The sequence below is a fragment of the Lepidochelys kempii genome, chromosome 1 (assembly GCF_965140265.1).
Source record: "Lepidochelys kempii isolate rLepKem1 chromosome 1, rLepKem1.hap2, whole genome shotgun sequence".
Lineage (NCBI taxonomy): Eukaryota > Metazoa > Chordata > Testudines > Cheloniidae > Lepidochelys > Lepidochelys kempii.
In genome coordinates, this window is record NC_133256.1 from 235,915,349 (window position 1) to 235,941,466 (window position 26,118).

General features: G+C 41.0%; 1 protein-coding gene across 1 annotated transcript in view; it reads right to left on the reverse strand.

Annotated features, from left to right (window-relative positions):
• Positions 1-26,118, reverse strand: part of PIK3C2G (phosphatidylinositol-4-phosphate 3-kinase catalytic subunit type 2 gamma) — a 278,348-nt gene that overhangs the window by 188,744 nt on the left and 63,486 nt on the right. Inside the window, exons 12-14 of the mRNA XM_073335036.1 lie at positions 14,253-14,384; positions 7,691-7,805; positions 5,523-5,653 (exon numbers count right to left, since the gene is read on the reverse strand). Of these exons, the coding sequence (XP_073191137.1) occupies positions 5,523-5,653; positions 7,691-7,805; positions 14,253-14,384 (378 nt within the window). The remainder of the gene's footprint in view (positions 1-5,522; positions 5,654-7,690; positions 7,806-14,252; positions 14,385-26,118) is intronic.

A 26,118-nucleotide genomic window follows, 5' to 3' on the forward strand; every position in this document is an offset into this window, starting at 1 on the left:
ACAACTACTGATTATAACACAGGTAGTCAACTTTCACTCCTCCGCTCTCCACCACCGATCAACTCAGGTGACAGCATTCATATACATTCTAGGATACGAGACTTTTAAAAAGGCGATGTGTTCTCTCTCTCTCTTTCTCACACACACACCCCATGATTGTTCTTGGTCCTTGCACAGGGTGTGCAAAGAGGTATAAGTACTAAGTATCTGACTGATCACTTGTTACTAGAAACTGAATGAATCTATCATATAGAATGGAATATGCTTTTCATTATCCTGGAAAATAGCAAACTTGTCAGGCAAACCTCTTTCAAAAAACCAGTCTGGCCTGCTATGCCTCACTTTACTCATCTGCAGAATGGGTGTAGTGCCACCTACCCCACAGAGAGGGCGAATGTCATATTAATAAAATGCCTTGGCATCCCCCAATATTGCAAAAATCAGTAAGCCAATGAAAAGAACATCAGGTTAATATGTACCATATGTCCTTAAATGCGCCAACAATTCATATGCATTTTCTTGGTCCATAAAACAAATAGCCTCATTAAATCTTAGGGTTTGGTATCATCACAAACAAAGAAACAAACAAAAACTTCATCAAGATAAAATTGCTAATGTAAACAGGCAATCCTAGCTGAAACTCAAGCACTTAAAACAAGCCTTAAAAATGTACAATAAATTACAAATAGACAAAATTCAGAATTAACATTATAAATATCATTAAGGCTCTGAAAGAACATAGGAGTTGCCACACTAGATCAGACCTATCTATCTTGTCCAACATCCCATCCTGGACAGTAACCAGCATCAGAGGAAGCTTCAAAAATCCCTGCTGTGGGTAGTAATGGGATAACCTGCCTTCAGGAAAATTTTCTCCTAACTCCCAATAGTTGGAAGTTGAATCAAGCTCTGAAACGTGAATGCTTGCATCCACTTCTAAACACTTCCCCCCATGATCTGCTATAACACCAACTTTGTCTTAGGCCAAATAAATAGTTTATCCCTTTCTGAATCCTGCTAAGTTTTTGGCTTTGGTAATATCTCATGGCAATGGGTTCCACAGATTAATTGTGTGTTATGTGAAAAAAGGTTTCCTTCAATCAATTTTGAATTTGCCAAGCATTTGGAATGGGTATTGGCAGTACAAACAATAAACATGAGGTACAGTGTTGCGAGGAAAGACAATTTGCTTTCCTTGGCTCAGAGGGATGTGAGGAGAATAAATTCATAATTGTGTGAGCTGTTCAGATATGATAGTGACAGGGGCCACATAAGAGACATTTTACCTAGTGTCATTTTCTAGTAGTAGTAGTTTTAAGCAAATTACTATAATAAACAAAGGTTTCAGAGTAACAGCCGTGTTAGTCTGTATTTGCAAAAAGAAAAGGAGTACTTGTGGCACCTTAGAGACTAACCAATTTATTTGAGCATAAGCTTTCGTGAGCTACAGCTCACTTCATCGGATGCATACTGTGGAAAGTGTAGAAGATCTTTTTATATACACACAAAGCATGAAAAAATACCTCCTCCCACCCCACTCTCCTGCTGGTAATAGCTTATCTAAAGTGATCACTCTCCTTACAATGTGTATGATAATCAAGGTGGGCCATTTCCAGCACAAATCCAGGGTTTAACAAGAACCTCTGAGGAGGGGAGGGGGGTAGGAAAAAACAAGAGGAAATAGGTTAGCTTGCATAATGACTTAGCCACTCCCAGTCTCTATTCAAGCCTAAGTTAATTGTATCTTATTCAATTTGCAAATGAATTCCAATTCAACAGTTTCTCACTGGAGTCTGGATTTGAAGTTTTTTTGTTGTAATATCGCAACTTTCATGTCTGTAATCGCGTGACCAGAGAGATTGAAGTGTTCTCCGACTGGTTTATGAATGTTATAATTCTTGACATCTGATTTGTGTCCATTTAGTCTTTTACGTAGAGACTGTCCAGTTTGACCAATGTACATGGCAGAGGGGCATTGCTGGCACATGATGGCATATATCACATTGGTGGATGTGCAGGTGAACGAGCCTCTGATAGTGTGGCTGATGTTATTAGGCCCTGTGATGGTGTCCCCTGAATAGATATGTGGGCACAGTTGGCAACAGGCTTTGTTGCAAGGTTAGGTTCCTGGGTTAGTGGTTCTGTTGTGTGGTATGTGGTTGCTGGTGAGTATTTGCTTCAGGTTGGGGGGCTGTCTGTAGGCAAGGACTGGCCTGTCTCCTTAGATTTGTGAGAGTGTTGGGTCATCCTTCAGGATAGGTTGTAGATCCTTAATAATGTGTTGGAGGAGTTTTAGTTGGGGGCTGAAGGTGACGGCTAGTGGCGTTCTGTTATTTTCTTTGTTAGGCCTGTCCCGTAGTAGGTGACTTCTGGGAACTCTTCTGGCTCTATCAATCAGTTTCTTCACTTCCGCAGGTGGGTATTGTAGTTGTAAGAATGCTTGATAGAGATCTTGTAGGTGTTTGTCTCTGTCTGAGGGGTTGGAGCAAATGCGGTTGTATCGCAGAGCTTGGCTGTAGACGATGGATCGTGAGGTGTGGTCAGGGTGAAAGCTGGAGGCATGTAGGTAGGATCAGATCAGCGGCACTGCTATGGGTACCCGCATGGCCCCACAATATGCCAACATTTTTATGGCTGACTTAGAACAACGCTTCCTCAGCTCTCGTCCCCTAATGCCCCTACTCTACTTGCGCTATATTGATGACATCTTCATCATCTGGACCCATGGAAAAGGAGCCCTTGAGGAATTCCACCATGATTTCAACAATTTCCATCCCACCATCAACCTCAGCCTGGTCCAGTCCACACAAGAGATCCACTTCCTGGACACTACAGTGCTAATAAATGATGGTCACATAATCACCACCCTATACCGGAAACCTACTGACCGCTATTCCTACCTACATGCCTCTAGCTTTCACCCTGACCACAAATCTAGGGAGACAGGCCAGTCCTTGCCTACAGACAGCCCCCGAACCTGAAGCAAATACTCACCAGCAAGCACATACCACACAACAGAACCACTAACCCAGGAACCTATCCTTGCAACAAAGGCCGTTGCCAACTGTGCCCACATATCTATTCAGGGGACATCATCACATGGCCTAATAACATCAGCCACACTATCAGAGGCTCGTTCACCTGCACATCCACCAATGTGATATATGCCATCATGTGCCAGCAATGCCCCTCTGCCATGTACATTGGTCAAACTGGACAGTCTCTACGTAAAAGACTAAATGGACACAAATCAGATGTCAAGAATTATAACATTCATAAACCAGTCGGAGAACACTTCAATCTCTCTGGTCACGCGATTACAGACATGAAAGTTGCGATATTACAACAAAAAAACTTCAAATCCAGACTCCAGTGAGAAACTGTTGAATTGGAATTCATTTGCAAATTGAATAAGATACAATTAACTTAGGCTTGAATAGAGACTGGGAGTGGCTAAGTCATTATGCAAGCTAACCTATTTCCTCTTGTTTTTTCCTACCCCCCTCCCCTCCTCAGAGGTTCTTGTTAAACCCTGGATTTGTGCTGGAAATGGCCCACCTTGATTATCATACACATTGTAAGGAGAGTGATCACTTTAGATAAGCTATTACCAGCAGGAGAGTGGGGTGGGAGGAGGTATTTTTTCATGCTTTGTGTGTATATAAAAAGATCTTCTACACTTTCCACAGTATGCATCCGATGAAGTGAGCTGTAGCTCACGAAAGCTTATGCTCAAATAAATTGGTTAGTCTCTAAGGTGCCACAAGTACTCCTTTTCTTTTTATAATAAACAAAATATATTTTAAACTTTAGATACAAATAGTGGCAGCATGATCCATGATCTCCTTTGTGTAGCTCAACAATTCACAGAGTGCTCACAATAGCAGCAGCCAGCAATCCTTGTGTTTGTATGGAGGGTGTGTGTGTGTGCCACACACTGCAGAGGAGATAAAGCTTTAACTTTTTGATGGTCAGTCATGTGTTCCTTTACACTCCAACAGCATTCAGTGAGACATTGCAATTAGAGGACACCTCTTGCATGTTGACGTTAGAGATTTTCTACTTTCCCAACAGCATCTCCTGAACATGACAGTCTGTTCAGATTAAATCAGCTAAAGATTAAAAATGGTTAGATAAAAGACCAATGCTTTCTTGTATCTACCCCATTCCTCTACAGTGACGGGGCAGTCTTCTCTTTCCTATCTTGTTTTGCTGAGTTACTGTCTTGTTTAACGGCTGTCTTTAAAGATTTGATCAGGGTAAAGGTTTTAGGTTTATCTGTCATAGTAAAAGTTTATGTCTAAAAAGATGTTCACTCTAGGTGACAATAATACTTTGCACATATATAGCATCCGAGGATTGTTGTGCTGACAAGGAGATTTCTTGGGCCCAACAAGAGATAAGATGTTAACAAACCCTTCTTCATTATTATAACATTAAGCAGTTAAGTGTAGTCTGGCTTACTCTGATTGCAACAACCACCGTAAAAAAACAACAACTTTGAACTTTTATTAATGGAACCAAAAGAGAAAAACAGTTAAAGCTTTTAAAAAAGGAATACAGGTTTAAAAAAAAATACAAATGAAGCTATAAGATGTGTGCATGAAAGAGAAAGAGAGGGAGAAATGGACCATTTAAAATGACCCTTCTGATTCCTCATCAAGGATCTACAACCTATCCTGAAGGACGATCCCTCACTCTCACAGATCTTGGGAGACAGGCCAGTCCTCGCTTACAGACAGCCCCCCAGTCTGAAGCAAATACTCACCAGGAACCACACAACAAAAACACTAACCCAGGAAGCTATCCTTGCAACAAAGCCCGTTGCCAACTGTGTCCACATATCTATTCAAGGGACACCATTATAGGACCTAATCACATCAGCCACACTATCAGAGGCTCTTTCACCTGCACATCCACCAATGTGATATATGCCATCATGTGCCAGCAATGCCCCTCTGCCATGTACATTGGCCAAACCGGACAGTCTCTATGCAAAAGAATAAATGGACACAAATCAGACATCAAGAATTACAACATTCAAAAACCAGTTGGAGATCACTTCAGCCTTCCCAGACACTCAATTACAGACCTAAAAGTCGCAATATTACAACAAAAAAACTTCAAAAACAGACTCCAACGAGAAACAGCAGAACTGGAATTAATCTGGTTTTTAATCCAGCCCAATTTTTAAAATTGCTAATACTATTATTATTGAAAATTATATAGCTCGAGACAAATATTTGTGCTTCAAATCAGCAGTTTGCTTCTAGTGCCAAGATAGCCAGAAAAGATAACAGAATAGAGACAAAGTGTTCTAAGCTACAGAAAGGCATTGTCACCTTCTGGGACTTGTTTTAGCTTCATTGCCACCTTTTCCTCTCGTCTAGAAGTATTACTTCATCAAATGAATGAAATCAGGTGGGAAATTTAGCTTTTCAAGAATTGAACACATTTAAGAGTGATTGATGGCGTTATGCACAGCATACCAGATGTAAGCAGGAAGACTTGGATGCACTTACAGCAAGAGAGAATGTTTCTGTGAAAGTCTTGCTATATGCTTCAAGCACTCTTTAGCTGGCTCTTCAAGGTCATCTCTTTTTTCTTCAGGCTCAGGTTTAATAAACTCCAAATTAGTTTCTGGAAAGTCAATCTAAAAAAAAAAATGGTGATGTCTTGTGTAGAAATTTGCATAAAAGGGTTCTCAGATATCTGAGTATGATTGTTAGTGAATGGCATCCTAAATATGTAGAGAAAATGTGAAAAAAAAGGGGGAAAGGGAGACAGGATAATTGCAAAAGGAGTGTTTATTGTATGAATGAATTTTACTCAGAACTATTGGGTGACGATCCTGGCCCCATTGAAGTCAAGAAGAGTTTTGCCTCTAAATTTAATGGAGCCAGGATTTTGCCATTGTATCTCAACCTCATTAGGTCTGCATGGGACTCCAGGTTAAAGGCTTCTCCCTCCCTACTTTTAACTAGAGATGGGCCTGAGCTTCAAAGTTTCAACCCAGATCAGTACTTCTCCAGAACAGTGTGGGGGAGGAGGGGTTCAGAGTCTGCATATTGATTTGGATTGTAAAAGACAGGGACCAAGCTGCAAAGTTCAGATCTGGATATTAATTTCCCCAAAGTTGGGAGGTCTTCATACTGAGGTAAGGAGACAGGGGTTGGCACAGGCCCATTTTTAGCTTCATCGAATTATGGGAAAAAACTCAAAAATGTGGGTTTTTTTAAGGTTCTTTTCAATTTGAATCAACAGCATCCCCAAGTTTTGTTATGGCTCTAAGTTCTTGGTTTTGCAAGAGTAGGCTGGAAAATACAGTAAAGCAGGCTGTTTTTGGTAATTTCTTGTTTCTGACTGGCCTGTTAAAGGCACAAGAACAGCCTCTCATGAGTTTTCATCATTTTCACTTCCAGCTTGGTCTGGGAAGTGCAAAGTTTCATTAAGTAATGTAATAAAATGGGGGGAAAGCTGCTAACCAAACTTTTTCAAAGCTCAAACGTGTTTTAGGTTTGAGTGGCAGGTTAGATGAAAATTCAGTTTTTTAATCCAGTTCAATTTGCGTATCATAGAATTTACATTATAATGTATTAAGAGACATTCACAGCAGGACCAGAAAAGCAGCCTCTCTAACCAATATATATGTACATACTCAATCTCACAAACCATTAACCAAAAAAACACGACCAACAAACTGGTTCCCAGAATACAGTACTCCTAGGAATTATAGCACACAGCAGTCACATCAAAAGAGCTGGGGTTTTTTAAGGCAGCTTTTCCTGTATTTTCACAGTGTCTCCAACTGTCATATTTACAGGCATATCTGAGTATGGGAAGGGAGGGGACGGGAGTGGGAGATTCTTCTCTGCTGTTTCTTAGAGCTGAAAGACAGATTTTAAATTAGCAGCCCTCTACTGCCTCACCTTCCTTTTATTATTAATACAGAGAAAGCTATTTTAAGGAGCCCTCTTTGACTGTATTATTCCAACTAGAAACTTGCTAAAAAATAGGGCATTTTTAGCCCAGCCTCATTTATTGACATTGCTTGCCTTTGTGCTTCATTTGCTAATAATGATCATTTGGTTTTTGAATATGAAAAGCAATTGGCTGTGCCTTTAAAATGACCAGTTCAATCTGGGAACAGGACAACACTGGGGACAGACAAAATGTCTTTTCAATATTTGGAGGCCAGATACTGCCCTTGGTCTACACGCAGAGCTCACAGTGACATCAATGGCAGCCTGGCATTTGGTCATGGATTAAGAGTGATATAAATACAGATGCACTTTGTAGCTCCTTCCCCACAGACATTTCTGCAGACTCAGATAATTGTTAGCTGCCTGCAATGTGTATAATGGCAGATAATTCAGTGGTACACGGGATACAAGTGGGATAAAAACGGAGCTGAGAGTCAGGTACCAGGTCAGCAATTTGTGTCATAGAAGAAAAAGTAATCTACTCAGTGCCTTAAACCCACAGCCTGCATCTGATTTAGTGAGTATGGTGTATAATTGCTGTTATGTAGAATTTTACTCCCCCACAATTAAAAAGGCTGATAGCATACAAGCAGAGGTCTCTTGTGATTTCTAAACTGTGGGATCAGGAAGAACCACGTAATCAATCATTTACTGCAAGTTGTTTGATAAAATGTCCTTGCTTTGCTTTCTCAAAAAGCAGTCCTTACCTGCAGTGTTACTAGTGCTGGCAGGCTAGTGTCACAAATACCCGGCGCTATCATCGTTGTTGCAGGCTCACTGTGCAATGCCATGCTAAGCAGCATGGTTCCATGATTGAACTTTCTGCAAATATCAATATATGTAGATAAAATACTGCATTAGTACCGGAGATAAACCAGACAGGCTTGATTGAAATTATATCAGAAACATTGAAACCAATGGCTCAGGAAAAAAGTATCTACATGAGTAACAAATATTTAATAACGGGCTCTCCAATCTATCAGAAAGGAGTGTAACACAATTCAACAACTGGACGTTCAAACTAGAAAAATTCAGACTGGAAAAAAGGCACACATTTTTAATAGTGAGAGTAATTAAATCACCGGAACAATTTACCAACGGTCATGGTGGATTCTCCATCACTGACAATTTTTAAACATGGTATGCTCTCTAGGAATTACTTTGGGGAAGTTTTATGACACATGTTACACAGGAGGCTAGACTAGACCATCATGATTTAGTAGTATCAGTTTGGAGGACTCAAGGGGTATGAGACTGAAGCACCCATAGAAATGGTCCCTCTAGGACAGGGATCTCAAACTCAAATGACCACGAGGGCCACATAAGGACTAGTGCCTTGGCCAGAGGGCCGCATCACTAACACCACACCTTGCTGCTCCTGGCCCCGTCCCCCCACTCCATCTCTTCCATGAGGCCCTGCCCTGCCTCTTTCCACCCCTTCCCTGCCCCCATTCCAACCCTGGAGGTAGGCCGGGGGCGGGCTGCTTGGAGGGCCGCAGGCCGCATGTCTGAGACCCCTGCTCTAGGAGGAAGGAAATCAAGTGGGGAAGCTTGCACTATCTGTTCAGTGGATAAAGAGAAGAGTATAGCCTCTAGCACTTGTCTGAGCACTACATTCACAAACAAAAGTCTGATCAGAAACATGCATGCACACTGTCTTCATATAAGAAAATTGCAGGTCAATATAATTCATTCAACAGTGCTTGAATACATTTGGAAAGACATAGGTACAAGTCCTAATCATAATGAATCCGCTCACTTGGATTAAGATACAGTGTATCTGTTTTGCCTTTTAATTTACTCATATCTTGACGGCTGGTCGGGTTAAGATCAGAAATCAAAATTATGTATAAAAGGGCACATTCAACATTTTTTCTATTCCTAAATAATTATTTTTAGTGACAGGCAATTTTTTACTACTGTGTAGCACTGCACAATCAATACAGCTGTGGGAGAATGAACTAAATTCCTTTCTGCCTACTAGAGCATCAACAAAATGGATAAATGAGTTCAGAACACAGAATCTTTAGCAGTGGTGAGGATATAAGAACACAGGTGGGTTTTCTGATCCCAGCATGAGTTTGCAGCACTGACAAAAAAGGAATATGCTGAATTGCAAACTGAACTAAATTGCTTTAGAGTCATTGAGACAAGAAACATGAGAACCCTGCAATATCATCTTTGCAGCCACCATTCAGAGTAAAAGTACAGTTTGTTTTTTACTTCTGAAGATATTGGTGTTGTTAGTGCAAACACTATTTCACTGAGAGAGCAAAATTCAGGAGGATCAAAGACAAGTGATTTTCAAAAGTTTGTGTTGCAGCTGTAGTTGTATGGGGAACAAAGAATACTGATGTGAACAAGATATTGGGGGAAACTAGTCATGAAATATGAAGCCGTTCACCTTTAGGCCACTAGTTTGAATTTGAACCAGATCAATAGTGACTGAAAAGTGTTTCAGCTGATGTTTATTTGGGTGAACTTTATGAAATGAGTTGCTGCTCTTCAGCTGTTTCCTAGAGGGCAGGTGTTCAGATCACAACAACTCACCATAATCAGCGTTCATTGGTACTATTCTTAGCAGTCTCAGCTGAGCAGCCAAGGGTTGAATGGACATGGAGGCTAAACTAACCTCACCCCCTTTTATTATTACTAATCATTTATATTGCACTACAAATGTATGTGGTACTTTAAAAAAATCCATAGAGCTGTGGTTCCTGACCTGGAAACCTCTGAGAGAGATAAGGCAAGAACGGGGCAACTGTCAGGGCAAACGAGGATGGGGCAACAAGGTAGGAAAGATTTGATAAAAAAATGTTTTTTTAAGGAGACTTTTTGAAGAATGAGCATGCAGGAGCCTGACGAATGAGAGCTAGAGGACTGTTTTAAATGCCGGGGGCAGCAGAGGAAATCAGAAGATAGAGCAGTAAGGAGAAAACTGAGAGCAACATGAAGGTGAACAGGAGGAAGTAAGAGCAGAATAAGGAGGGCAAATTTATACCTGGTGCTGAAGGAAGGGACAAGGAGCTTGAATTTGATGGAGTAAGAAGCCAGGAAGCCAGCGAAGGGATAAAAGAAGGGGAGATTACAAAACATGACCAGCCCACAGAGAAGAAACGTAGTAGTTTTGATTTGGAATGGCTGATTATGAGATAGCATGGGGCATCCAGAAGAAGATTTCTCAGACACAGTGGAAGATGTGACATTGTAAAGAAGGCAGAGTTCAAGGTTAAATATCTAGGAATCACCTGCTTATAAGAGGTAGTTAAAACCATGGGAGTCAATCAAAATCACCCAGAGAGAGTACGGAAGGAGAAGAGTGGATCAAGGAAAGAACGGAGATGGGCCTGTGGAGCTAAGATTGGAATCTAAATCAGAACTTTCTGGTCCTGACTTATCTGTAGAGCAAATAGTGAATTTTGCCAGATGTGGGTGTGTTGGGGAGAAGAATGGGAGGTAAGAAAGGATGATATGGTACCAAATGAGAAGCTAAAGAACTGGTCAGCAAGGTAGGAGGAACACAAAGCAGAATAACAGAAGCATAAAGTAGAGAGAAAGCAGAGGAGGAGATATTTATGTTTGATCAGGAGATAGTGATTAAAATACATAGAGCAGCAAGGCTGCTTGAATAGTGTAGAATTGGAAAAAAAGGAACCAGTATATGTGGTTGGATAAATATGTAGTACTTATGACACACATGCACACTATATATAAACTTAGTGATATAAACACACTGATTCAGTGCAACCAAATAAAGTATTACGGTAATTTGTGTCATTCATTCATTCATTCGTGTGTGTACACACACACACACACAAATGAATGACACAAATTACTGTATTACTTTATCTGGTTGCACTGAATCAGTGTGTTTACATCACTAAGTCAAACTCTTTAAAGAAGGACAAGCCTAAAGTCATATGAGACACCCTGTAACCAGGGGAAGAGGGCTCCACAAGAATACAGAAACTACACATCATTTAAAGCCCAGTTTCCACTGGAGCCCCCACAGAATTATGGTGCAGTAACATGGATTGCAGGTCTCTAGAACCAAGTCTGGAGACAGGATGGCAATAACTGGGCATTTCTTTATGCACAGAAGAGTGATGCAACTGGCAGGAAGAGCAGGTGCTATAGCGTGATGGGATGATTCTGAAAAGAAAAGGGCCAACAACTTCACTAACATGGTCTCTCTATTGTCTCACTATCTGTATGACAAAGTTCCTTTAACAATAAAATATGGATTGTGAACAAACTGTGCTATATCTCTAATACTATTTATTTATTTCCACAGACCAATGACAAGTGAGAACACCTTCAACTACACAGATTTCCTACTCTTGTTTATAACAGGAGCTAAAGTAAAGTCCCAGGCTCATTACGTTACAAGACAAGACAGAGGTTTAAGGACAGCTCAAGCCACATTAAGTTACAAGTTCAACCTTGTGCCCTGAAGTCACATGGGGACTTCGCTTGCTGAGACCAGCAAAAGAAAATTATGTTGCCTGCTCTCTCTGATTTGGAAATACAACTTCAAAATAAGCTGTGTTGTTAGAAGCGGTGAACTCAGAGCAATGAGCACTGTGGGAGACATTACCTCTCCGAAATTGCCCAAAATGATGGATTTCTGATGTCTTAATTAGGTTTGGAACTCTAAACTATTTAGCCCAAGAGACAAACAGATTTTCCTGATGTGCAAGGAAGAGACTTGGCACTGTCATTGCAAATACAATACTTACTGAACAGCTTCTCGAGTTTAACAAGTGCTCCTGCTAAACTCCACCATGTAGGTCCCTTTTGGTAATTACATTCTATATACGACCAGTTGGCATATAAGGGCAAGCAGCATGAATATTAGGGTTATTGGTTAGAAAAGTCAGGGGCCATGATTAGCAGTTTTATTATTTATATTTCCAGATGAAAACTATGTTAAAATGGAGTTAGGTTGAAAGGACATATCAATGGTTAAAGATAAAATATGTGACAGAAATACTGCAATTATCCCCAAAGAATCTATTATAAATCCAAGAAATTCATAGTTGACATTAAACATAAAAAGAAATCCAAACATGTTAAGGTATAGAAATGCACGGTCAGGGCACCCAGACAATCTTAATTTTGCACTGTAGCAATACCATGAAACGTTCATTAGAATTCTTTAATATCTAGTCTCATTGCATTCATATGAGACACTCCCAGTAACCTGGGACAATGCATCACTAGTGTGTGTTTCTGTCTAAGTTCTCATTTACACCACTGTGAGTCAAAAATTATTCCACTGAAATCATTAGCGTCACTGTAGAGTCACATCGGTGAAGATGAGAGTAGAATTTAGCCCAGAGTTTATCACTATTCTTGCTTATCATTTCTGTATTACAGGACTGTTAAAATTTTCTGCATAAAATTTGTGAACAAAAATTAAAGATTAAATGATTGATGTTTTGAATGGAGAAAAATAGTAAGAAGGAGGAGCTCCACACACTGCAGTTATTGTCCCTTAATTTCCTGGACTGGAACCCTTCCGATTAGCCAATCAGATTCCTTTGTCAGAATCATCTGTGTCAAAGTGGCAGAATTCCCCAAAATCTTATTTCTGTTACTTTGTAGGTATTTCACGTTTCAGAGACTGTATTTTGTTCCAACTCCAAAATATTCAGGTATGGCTCTAATGGAATAGTAAAGCAGACTGACTGAGTGTTTAGATATTTTCAAGTTTCACTTTTGTGGCTGAATTTCAGGGGTGCTTTTGTTTTTAAATTGGTCTATCAATTCAAATCATGGTAAGTAACCAATTTTGTGGAGCTGTGGTTGGCTAGAGGAGGGAAAGCACCTATGCTTCTCTATTCTAGTAGTTTCTCTTAATTGTGAATGACATAGCTAACAGATCTGTGAATGTAGAACACACAGATTCTAAAGTATTCCTTCTCTTACACCGAGCTTTAATTTCTCCTTTGATGGGTCATTTGAGCTAGGACCTATAAAATACTGAAATAGCTGTAATGGGAAGTATTCTTGTATTTTCTTACTTATGTATACTGGTGGGGCCTGACCAAATTCATGGTCCATTTCAGTTAATTTCAAAGTCATAGGATTTTAAAAATAGTAAATTTTCTGATTTCAGCTATTTAAATTTGAAATTTCACGATGTTGTAATTGTAGGGGTTCTGACCCAAAAAGGAGCTGTGGAGGAGTCACAAGGTTATTGTGTGTGAGAGTGGGGTTTACAATACTGCACCCATGGTTTGAGGACTTCAGTAACTCAACTAGAGATTAGGGGTCTATTATAGGAGTGGGTGGGTGAGATTCTATGGCCTGCAAAGTGCAGGAGCTCAGACTAGATCAGTGGTTCTCAAAACTTTTTTACTGGTGACCCCTTTCACATTCTAAGCCTCTGAGTGCAACCCCCTTTATAAATTAAAAACACATTTTTATATATTTAACAGCATTATAAATGCTGGAGACAAAGCGGCGTTTGGGGTGGAGGCTGACAGCTCTCAACCCCCCCTCCCCAGGTAATAGCCTCGTGATTCCCTGAGGGGTCAAGACCCCCAGTTTGCAAACCCCTGGACTAGATGATCATGATGGTCCCTTCTGGCCTTAAAGTCTATGAGTATAAAAATAGTTAAAAATCCGGCCTTAGCCCAAGTCAAAGATAAAATGCAACTTAGTCACTTTTGAATATTTCACCCTAGGTATTTCTTTAGAGTTACAGAGGAATTCATAACCTACAAGCAGCTCTAAAATAATGTTAAACTGAGTGTTGGGGAAAAAGGGAAAGTTAAAATATGAGGGAAGTTTCTAAACTATGGGGAGGGAACAGAGAAACTGTTCAGTGTAGTCCCAACTAGCAGCACCTTTCTGGGAAGTATGAGAAGTGAGTGTGTGGAAAGGGTCGGGGGCAAGGAAACAGGAAAGCAGACCCAGAAAAAAAGTAGTCTGAACGAGAGGGTAGTTTAGTGAGGGTATGGGAAGGTAACAAGGCCCTTCAACATGACTGGGGAATTTTCTAGGGTAACCTGGTGGACAGTCAGAGAAGCCCAATCCAAAGGGGTTCAGGAAAATCAGGACTTGAAAGAGCTCTGTATGGAAAGGAGGAACAATTATTGAAAGTGACTGTTTCATACCTTATTGCAATAAAGTTCTGTTTAGCTGCTCAAATTTGTGTTCATTTGTTTGTATATTCCTTCCAGGCCTCCCTTTCATGCAGAGTATAGCACTTAATTAAAGAACACTATTTAAAAAACCCCTATCATACAAAAATGTACTTACTGTTTTTGATACAAGGGGGAACACGTCCAAGCCAGTATTTCTGTATTTTTAGATACACAGTTTACTCCAAATAGTTTTAATGTCAATATTGTTTCATTAGGAAGATATTTTATTTGTAGAGGAAAGTTGATTCTGAAAGAAAAATCACAATTTTAAGAAATCTAACATTCTTTAACATTGTTATTTGCAGTTACTGCTTTTCAAGTTTTACTGTATCCCACCATACACCTTACTAAGCAATAAACTGCAAGGTAGCAATTCCTTGAGGGAAAATGCAACTGACAGATCTACTATAAGCATTGCCAACAGTTAACCTGAGGTCACATTACATGAGAAAAGGCATATAAAATCTTGTCCATCCAAATGATCAAACACTAGAGAAGACAAGGGCAGGACTAGCTTGGTTGTTGCAAGCAAAGGCCATCCCGTTAATAAGAAAGTACATTAGAATAAACACTGAATGAAAAATGGATTATAAACTAGTGGTAATGGGCTAAATTCTCCCCTCAGGCATATATGCATTAATCCTGTTGAAGTCAATGGGAGAGTGAGTGAGTGAGTGAGTGAGTGAGTGAGTATCTATCTTCAAAAAGAAAAGGAGTACTTGTGGCACCTTAGAGACTAACGAATTTATTTGAACATAAGCTTTCGTGAGCTACAGCTCACTTCATTGGATGCATTCCGATGAAGTGAGCTGTAGCTCACGAAAGCTTATGCTCAAATAAATTTGTTAGTCTCTAAGGTGCCACACATACTCCTTTTCTTTTTGTGGATACAGACTAACACAGCTGCTACTCTGAAACCTGTATCTATCTTAGAATTTGTCAGGGTAGGATGCCATTCTCTAATTTATGCATGTATAATCAAGGTGTAATTTTTTTTCAAACACAGTTTAAAGGCTGATGCGGTTTTAAACCTAATGTATGTCAATTTTTTAAGCAAGTAAAGTTGTAGAAACTAGTGTCCATTTCAGATTTGTATTGCCCATTAACAAGTCGATTAAATTAGTTATATAGGTTTTATAAACTGGTCTACAGTTTTAATTTGCACAAATCCTAATAATTGACACTTTTTCACACCTGTGTAAAAACATCTGAGTCATTCGTTCAGAGACCTACAAAGTATTACTTTATTTTTTCTGAAGTAAAAGTTCATATTCAAAAGCACGTCTTTTATTTTCACTGAGAACATTTTGTGCAAAGCCAGATTTGGCAAACAGATATTGAGATTAATTTCATTTTCTATGCAAACAAAATCAATGTTCAGAATCCAGGGCTGAAAGAACTATTTTGCAGAGGTAATACAAGCATTTTAGAAAATGAAGATCTGAACCAGCTTCAACAATAAAAACTTAGGATATAAATCTAAATTAAACAGTGTGAAAATTTTCAGCATTCTAGATGGTTTAATGAAATGATGTAGTTGTAGGTGTTCTCAAACATGTGTATTGTCATTCTGCAAACAAATCTAGGAAGCACTACTGAAATAATTTAACAATCTGGAAAACATTAAGATTAAAACTAGCAGGAGTAAGGTGGAGGGGTTATGTGGAATTTACACCTAGGGTAAAATTCCACTGTCAGGTAGATTGTTATAAATCTGGCATACCTTGACTGAAGGCATCCTTGAACAACTGACCCTCCCCCGACCCCTTTCTTTAATAAAGCATAACATCTATATTCCACTCATTCAGTTTAAAGAGCAGTCTCATGCCAAAGAAATTAAGATGCATTCCCCTGCCTCCCCAAATGTCCCTATTTACAGGTTTCAGGCAATGACGGGTGTACTATTTTTTGTTCTTTCTTCCAAAGCTTAGTGAATTTCAAAAAGTGATTGGGAAAGCAGTCTGTTTCACACATCTCCAAATCAGTTATTTCCTGTCTTTTCATTTACAGCCCATCAATTCCATTCATCCTGAGCTGTAGCTCACGAAAGCTCATGCTCAAATAAATTGGTTAGTCTCTAAGGTGCCACAAGTCCTCCTTTTCTTTTTGCGAATACAGACTAACACGGCTGTTCCTCTGAAACCTAAAACATGAGTACTCAACCTTAAACATCTTAAAAGATCTGATGCAAGGGGAGAAAAAAGCCCTCCACTTTATTATACAGGAGATAAAAGATTACTCATAAACCGGGCAAACATTTTCACCAGGAATGCCAGGAAGCCTCATTAGTCTTGTAACCAAGTGGAAAATATATCCTTCATATTACAAGACACAGATTCTCTACTTCGCTTTTGCTGGAGGCTTCACTTGGACTTTGTCATGGCAAAATACATAGCACTACTAAAAGTAGGCATTTAAAAAAAGAGCTATATTAAAAGACAACTTTTAGAATGGCCAGATCATCATGAGACTGAGGCCATAGATCAAATCCAAGACCTTATTGCCTATCAGGAAAATTTCGAGTGATATAGAGTGTGTACAGACCATGGGAGATAACTGTATTACTTATAAAAAGAAAAGGAGTACTTGTGGCACCTTAGAGACTAACCAATTTATTTGAGCATGAGCTTTCGTGAGCTACAGCTCACTTCATCAGATGTTTACCGTGGAAACTGCAGCAGACTTTATATACACACAGAAATCATGAAACAATACCTCCTCCCACCCCACTGGGAGGAGGTATTGTTTCATGATTTCTGTGTGTATATAAAGTCTGCTGCAGTTTCCACGGTAAACATCTGATGAAGTGAGCTGTAGCTCACGAAAGCTCATGCTCAAATAAATTGGTTAGTCTCTAAGGTGCCACAAGTACTCCTTTTCTTTTTGCGAATACAGACTAACACGGCTGTTCCTCTGAAACCTGTATTACTTATAAATATTCTGTGTACCTCAGTTTACCTGCTTGATATTATTCTGTCTGATGATGTGGATTAAATAAAAAGGGACTATTAACAGCAGCAAATAGGAAACAAAACAATGGTCAGAGATAAATCACCTCTGCATAAACAACTTCCAGGGTGTTAAGAGAACAATGGGTGGGTTATTAATTAGGAAGATGCTATTTCCAGACTCCATGCAAATTATACAGCTGGTTTGCCAAGGTTCAGAGTCTAAGATCACTGGAACACTGAACAGTTAAAAACTTCCTCTCGAGAGGGAGAGGGAATTCAGTCATCAGCCACTGCTTGAGGGGACACTCAGAGGAACTGAAACACAGACCCTGTGGGATGGGTCCATGTAAGTGAGGCTTGCCCAAGCTGCCAGGGAAATGTAGGACTTTTGTGGTTTTAACCCTACTCTCTGATTGCAATGTACCTTTGAGTGAACAAACAATACATTTGTTTTGAAGAAGCTGTTTTGAGTCACTTCAGTCAGCTGTTTGTCACAGCCTCCTGGAGAAAAGTTTCTTGCAGATGCCAAATGCAGTTGGGCCTGTTGTGTTAACACGGTTGGGAAAGGGGCAGGGGGAGTGGTGGCAGTTCTGAAATCCAGAGATACAGTCTAAGAGTGTTTGAACTGCAGGGCTCTACCCTTGAGAGAGATGAAGAAAGCAAAGCCTGCCATCTGAGAGGTGCACTTGAGAGGGACTGTAAAAGGGCTCAAGTCACAGCTTGCCCTGTAACCATGACATGCTGCAACCTTCAGCTGCTAGTAATTTGAAAGGAGTTCAACTCTGACTCTTTGAGGTGATAGCTCAAACTTTAGAAGGTATAGGCCAAATGCAAAGCCTTATTTTAGACCTAAGAGGAAATGTGACATTTGATATTACGTTCAATTCACACTGTCTAGGAGTAGATTGCATCTTGTTGCTCACATACATAAACCACCATAAAACAGATGAACTGTGCAAGCAGATCACAAGGCCATATGAAGAATTTACAGTCCAAGACCTTAGATCCTGACTTCAATGGATTCCATTCACATCATCAGGTTGCAGAATCATGGTCTAAGCCCAGTCCAGGGCTATATAGGCCCAGAATGACTCTCTCTGTAATAGCTGCTCTCACTGTGTTTCATCTGTCCTCTCAGTGATCATCTGGGTGGCACTCGGGCAACATGGAGAAAGAAACTGTCTGAGTCAAATGGAGATCAGGGGCAGGGAAAAGAGCAGACTGGGACAAGGAATCTGGTGGACTGGGACCAGATGCAGGGAGAGAAAATGTGAATGGGAGATAAAGGGGATCTGGGAATGGTTGGACAAGAGTACTAGGACTACAAGCTCAGTGAGAAGATGGAGAGCCAGTGAGAGAAATGGAAGTGGGAGACAATTAGCTGGTGGGAACAATGAGATCAAATAAGGAGCTGTGGGAAGGGGAGGAAATTAGGACTGGCTGGACGAAGACTAAGATTAGCAACCAGTGGTGATCGTGGTGGAAGAATTGGGGCAGAGAAGGAAAAGAGACAGATCTGACAAGGAGCTGCAGTGCAAAGGGTGATTAGGACTGCCTGGGCAAGTAGGCTAGGGCAATGAGACAGGACTGACAGGGACAGGTTGGAGGAGATGGGACAGAAGGGGAAAACAAGCAGAAGAGTCTGTGCCCACTAGAGGATGCACTCCTCCAGAGCCTGGAGTGGAAATCAAGATTTCAGAGCCTCACCATTCCTCTGGTGTCAGCAAATATCTGTGAAACCCAGTGGCAAAGTATGTCTCATCGCCGTATAATGCTAATCCATATAAAGGATGACAACCTACTATAGCTATCAGTAATGCCATTAAGTGCAGAGGTCCAGTGCTGCTTATAATTCATGTGAGTATCAACATGATGAAATTATTTTTATTTAGTTTGTTTTTTTAAAATCCTACGAAGTTAAACAAAAAAAGCTAAATTAAAAGAACATTATTAAGGTTGAAGGTGGGTGATACAATCTTTTACTGAACCAACTCCTGTTGGTGAAAGAGAGAAGCTTTCAAGCTTACACTGAAGATCCAAAAAACAGCTCTATGTGGTTGAGTAAAATATATTTCCTTATCCACACTGCCAAAACAACACTGCAAACATTATTAAGGTTGTTAAGGCAATCACTCAAAAAATAGAAAATGCCAGAATGAAGTTTGCCTGTGTACATTCATCATGGCGATCCATTGTCTACAGCCATGCTCTATGATACAACCGCATTTGCTCCAACCCCTCAGACAGAGACAAACATCTACAAGATCTCTATCAAGCATTCTTACAACTACAATACCCACCTGCTGAAGTGAAGAAACAGATTGACAGAGCCAGAAGAGTACCCAGAAGTCACCTACTACAGGACAGGCCCAACAAAGAAAATAACAGAACGCCACTAGCCATCACCTTCAGCCCCCAACTAAAACCTCTCCAACGCATCATCAAGGATCTACAACCTATCCTGAAGGATGACCCATCACTCTCACAGATCTTGGGAGACAGGCCAGTCCTTGCTTACAGACAGCCCCCAACCTGAAGCAAATACTCACCAGCAACCACACACCACACAACAGAACCACTAACCCAGGAACCTATCCTTGCAACAAAGCCCGTTGCCAACTGTGTCCATATATCTATTCAGGGGACACCATCATAGGGCCTAATCACATCAGCCACACTGTCAGAGGCTCGTTCACCTGCACATCTACCAATGTGATATATGCCATCATGTGCCAGCAATGCCCCTCTGCCATGTACATTGGTCAAACTGGACAGTCTCTACCTAAAAGAATAAAGGGACACAAAACAGACCTCAATAATTATAATGTTCAAAAACCAGTCGGAGAATACTTCAATCTCTTTGGTCACTCAATTACAGACCGAAAAGTTGCAATTCTTCAACAAAAAAACTTCACGAACAGACTCCAAGGAGAGACTGCTGAATTAGAATTAATTTGAAAACTGGATACAATTAACTTAGGCTTGAATAAAGATTGGGAGTGGATGGGTCATTACACAAAGTAAAACTATTTCCCCATGTTTATTCCCCCACCCCACCACACTGTTCCTCAGAAGTTCTTGTCAACTGCTGGAAATGGCCCACCTGCATTATCACTACAAAAGGTTTTTTCCCCCTGCTCTCCTGCTGGTAATAGCTCACCTTAAGTGATCAGTCTCCTCTACAGTGTGTATGGTAACACCCATTGTTTCATGTTCTCTATGTATATAAAACTCCCCACTGTATTTTCCACTGAATGCATCCGATGAAGTGAGCTGTAGCTCACGAAAGCTTATGCTCAAATAGATTTGTTTGTCTCTAAGGTGCCACAAGTACTCCTTTTCTTTTTGTGAATACAGACTAACGTGGCTGCTACTCTGAAACCTCTCTAATTACATGATCACATACTATTTTTTTAAAAACAGGATCCCTGTCTCATTCAGTGCACAGGATAATTAAAATGTATACAACAGTAGCACCCAAAGACCATAATGAAAACCGGAGCTCTATTATATTAGGTTTTGCCCCAACAAAACTAAAATCTGAACAGACATTCCAGACAAAAGGTGGGAAAGAGCAAGTGAGAAGCAAAGAAAGTGAGAATTCACAAGAAGCTTAGTTTCAAACACAAAAAACCTCTGTTAGGGTTTCTGGTTTAGCCAAAATATTAGACACTTGACAAAGTCTTGAGCTGCCTCCCCTCCCTATGGTTAGAGTACGCCAAAATAGAAACCATATAAATATATATATCTTCCTTAGGAACTCCTTGTCTGGGCTTCTACTCAGCAAAATCTTCCCCTCCATTTCTCTCTCTCTTGCCCATATTGATAACTCAATCCTTTCTAATCTAAATTAATGAGCCTCACTTTTCTCAGCTATATCCAATTAGCTGCCAGCACAAAATTCCTCCATCAGCTGATTGAGCTGTTGCTGGACATAAATCCAGATGACCCTTTAGCATCTCTTCCTAATGGCCCTGTTGTCACTCATGTCTCCTTTTAAAAAGAAAGGACCAATTAAAAACTAGTGCATAAATAAGAGAGTGAAATTAGCTCTACATAGAAGACGGCAAAAGAAATATATCCCAACAAAAAGTGAATGGTTCACTACCTCTTTCATGAGCTATTCTATTCTATATAACTTCATAAGCTATTCTATAGAACAATTTCTCTTCATCTTCGACTGAGTGGAGAGACACTTCTAAAGCAATAGCACAAGGCCAAGAGCTAGGAGAACTTAACTGTAATATTGCTCTGCCACAGATTTCTTCTGTGGTCTTTGATAAGACATGTCACCATTTGGTGACTTGTCTGTAAAACAAATAATACTTCAGAAGGATATTGTATGGCTTAATTTATTCTGGCTAGAGTTCATATATACCAGCCCTGAGTGAAGCTTTCACCCTTCTCTTCACAAATATTATGGAGCATACAGCACGCAGCTATAAGCATAAGAATATTGTCATCGGCCAGGTCCAGCTTCCCATAGAGGAATCACCAGCGAGCTTTTAAACAGCCAAAAGCACACTCAACAGTCATTCTGCACTTTCTCAGCCTGTTGTTGAACAACTCCTTGCTGCTGTCAAGTTGCCCCGTGTATGGCTTCATAAGCCACAGCATTAAGGGGTAGGTGGGGTCTCCCAGGATCACAATGGGCATTTTGACTTCCCCTACGGTGATCTTCTGGACCGGGAAGAAAGACCCTGCTTGCAGCTTCTTAAATAAGCCAGTGTTCCGAAAGATGCATGCACCTTTCCAGACCAGCCTGTGCTAATGTCTGTGAAATGGCCATGGTGATCCACAAGTGCCAGAGAACCATTGAGAAATATCGCTTGAGATTAATCTACTTGGTAGCTAGGTGGGCTGGTGCCAGAATTGGAATATGCATGCCATCTATCTCCCCTCCATGGTTAGGGAAAGCCATTTGAGCACAGCCATTTACAATGTCATGCATATTGCTCAGAATCATGGTCTTTCGGAGCAGGATGCAATTAATGGCCCTGCACACTTCCATCACCACGAGTCCAACAGTCGACTTTCCCACTCTGAACTGGTTAGTGACCAATCGGTAGCAGTCTGGAGTAGCCAGCTTCCACAGTGCAATCGCCACATACTTCTCCAAGGGCAGGGCAGCTCTCATTCTCATGTCCTTGCACCACAGGGCTGGAGTGCGCTTATCACACAGTCCCATGAATGTGGCTTTCCTCATCCGAAAGTTCTGCAGCCACTGCTCATCATCCCAGACATGCATCACTATGTGATTCCACCACTCAGTGCTTATTTCCCGAGCCCAGAAACGGTGTTCCACTGTGGTCACCACCTCCGTGAATGCCACAAGCGATCTCGTGTCATAGCTACTACGCGTGGCGAGATCAATGTCACACTCCTTTTGCCTTTGTAGTTTAAGGAATAACTCCACTGCCACTCGTGATGTGTTGGTCAGAGCAAGCAGCATACTGGTCAGCAGTTCGGGATCCATTCCTGCAGCCCGAAGAGGCAGGGCGCGCAATACACAAACCATTGAAAGATGGCACCAAATGCAGACAGTAGCACAGGGATTTCTGTGAAGCAATGCATCATGGGTCATTGGGACAGGACCCGGATGCCATGCAATCTCCTCTGCCTTCCCACAAGTCTTAGCAGCAGAAGAGGAAGAGGTTCTCTGTGGGATAACTGCCCAGAGTGCACCGCTCCGAATACCGCAGCAAGTGCCACAAGTGTGAACACACTATTGCGCAGGCAGCTGACAGTGTGAATACACAACAGCGGTTTCCCTTCAGCGCTTTCTGAACGGTGCTGTAACTTTGCCAGTGTAGACGTGCCCTAAGCATATGTCTACACATCAACAACAAACTCACAGCTGGCCCAGGCCAGCTGACTCAGGCTTGCAGGGCTTGGGTTGTGGAGCTGTCTAACTGCTGTATAGACTTCCAAGCTCAGGCTGGAGACTAAGCTCTGGACCCTCCCACCTTACAGGGTCATAGAGCTTGGGCTCCAGCTCGAGTCCAGACATCCAAACAGCAGTGATACAGCTCCGCAGTCTGAGCCTTGTGAGCCTGAGCCAGCTGGCCTGGCCAGCCATGGGCTTTGTTGTTGTTGTTGTTGTTTTTTTTGCTGTGTAGACATAGCCTCAGAGTCAGTCTATTGCTGTGTACCCTGAAAGACGCAGATTACATACTTCCCTACAGAACTCCCTATTCTGCAAGCAGGACCAGGGAACCCGCAGGGAATTTCAAGTGAGAGCTCACAATTTTAACACAGTTCTCAAACCACCACACATGTATACAGAAATATCTTTTTCTTTTCTTTTTTTTTTTTTAAAAGGACCTCAGTGAGTGGAATTGTAACCCCTTAATATTGCACTTCAGCTGCAGAGCTGATAACAGAACCCATGACTCTTTAATTATATGATTTCCTAACTTCTGTGTTCAGGTAGAATCAGAAGTCAGACTTCTTTGTTTGTTTTTTTGCTGAGGAGTTTCTTACTATATCAGATGGGTCTCCGACTCCTGAAAAAAAATCTTCTCCTATAAATACAGATTTCCTGGGATGCATATTAGAAAGGTGACCACTTCTTAGGCAGCCAAGAATATCCACAAGAGACATATTCCTCTGATACTTCCCTAGCAGTACTTTCCTCCTTACTTTTTTGAACTGACTGAAGATGAACTGCTGCTTATCAGAAATCTCTGGCAGGCCACAATGCAAATCAGAATCAACTTTCTTTTAATAAAAGAACAACTCTATTTTATTCTTTTCTTCCTTGCTGATGTATCTGATCCTTAGACTTAAACTCACATCAGCAGATTGTTTCCTTTGTATTCCAGATAAGCAATGATCTTAAAAAGAAAACGGTACGCAAATGGTGATAACAATTGAAAATAAATACAGAAGAAGAATTGTACACATAAAGAGAACAATTGCCTATGTTAACCAGCATTTGTAAAGATTCAAACAGTGAGCACTGTAGTTCTCTCCTTTAGCCCTGAATGACAATAAAATACTCAACATCAAAAATCAAGCAAGAGAAAAAAATCATACAACACAATTGTAATTACATTACCCCATGTCAGATGATTGCATTTGTCAAACCAAACTTTACTTAAATGTATAACTTCAGTGGTCACCACTGAAGAGTCAACATTTGTTAACATTTGCTATATGGTAGTGTCTTAGTCATCTTTTTGAATAGGTAATAACAGGATGTAAACTGCTGAAAAAGTTTAGCTGATATAAAATGCAGAATGTAAACCAGTCAGGCTGCCCACACTCCTACTAAAGATTTTGTTATCTGATAGGATAATTACAGCAACAAAACAAGAGGGCCTGACGTTGTGAGAAATATGAAGAAAAAACCTACTCTCAGCCCTATAGTAAGGGTGAGTGGAATCTGTGTTGCTCCAAATAACTTCCCCTTCTGCCTTCCAAAACAACTACTTCTACAGGGTTTATGCTTTTCTGCTGGGGAGCCTGATTAGCCTGTAGTGCCCAGCATCATTACTTTCACCTGAGCACCCACACAAGGGGAGGCAGAAACTTGGACTTAACCCTAGCAAACCACATTCTCTCACATACCACAGTAAGGTAACTGTTGACTTTTTAATAGCTATCATTGTACACAGAGAGGTGTAATAATAAAGAGAAAAGGTTGAACAGGAGGGAATGATTTAAAAAAATGATTTAATGACAAAGTCATGTTTAATTTTTCAGGTCAAGAAGTTAAAAGCTGTCCGTCAGCTTCAATGAGATCTGCACGTGATTATCAGAAGGCAGACGCTAGCGAAAACTTGGGCCAGAATGTGTCCCTGTGCGAACACACTTACAAAGCAACCAGGAAACTCCCTGAATGTCCTTCTTTCTTCCATTGCAGAGACGGGTGTTTCTTCCCACCCACTGAAGAAACTGAGGGTCCAGTTTGCAAACCCCATGGATCCTCTGGGCGGGGGGTGGGGAAGGGACATCATTGCAGAGGCCTTATGTTTCTGCGCAAGACTCAAGCTCACTCCCTGCTCCCTTGCAGTGCAGATCCCTTGAATCTGTGTTACCAAGGACTCCCAGCTGACTTTTGTTCCAAAGCCCTTCCCACCCCACCTGCCCCTTTAAAGGTGGCTCCCCAGCATGGACGGCCCTGTGCTGGAAAGTGACATTTGTAGTATTGGGAACTGTATCTTTAAGTGGTTTAGCTTTCCAGGCAGGAAGTCTGGGGGAGGAGCAAGGCAGAGACCCATGCTCTCATAGGCAGAGGCAGTTGGAAACTGACTCACTGAATAAAAAGCATCTCTTTCAAGCATCTTCGATACAGAGGGATTACTGACGACCACAAATACAGCCTGGGGCTGCATTTACATTTCCCTTCAGTTTGTGCTCAGTCCCAGAAGGATAACGTGTGTCCCCAGAAGCCAGGCTCTCAGCCTGATCCATCGCCCTCCTTCTCCTGGCTTGTCCACTCATTGCTCCCCACCCCTTCACTTACCGATCACTACAATCTGTGGGGATTCTATTTGCATAAAAAGGAACATCCGTGCACAGAGTGTCCTTTTGGCCCACTATCCTCCCCTGGGATAGTGCTTGGGGTGTGCTATAGACCGCCGGGATCTAATTTGGATATGGATAGAGCCCTTTTTAATGTTTTTAATAAAGTAAATACTAATGGAAACTGTGTGATCATGGGAGACTTTAACTTCCCAGATATAGACTGGAGGACGAGTGCTAGTAATAATAATAGGGCTCAGATTTTCCTAGATGCGATAGCTGATGGATTCCTTCAGCAAGTAGTTGCTGAACCGACTAGAGGGGATGCCATTTTAGATTTGGTCTTGGTGAGTAATGAGGACCTCATAGAGGAAATGGTTGTAGGGGATAATCTTGGCTCAAGTGATCATGAGCTAATTCAGTTCAAACTGAATGGAAGGATTAACAAAAATAAATCTGCAACTAGGGTTTTTGATTTCAAAAGGGCTGACTTTCAAAAATTAAGGAAATTAGTTAGGGAAGTGGATTGGACTGAAGAATTTATGGGTTTAAAGGTAGAGG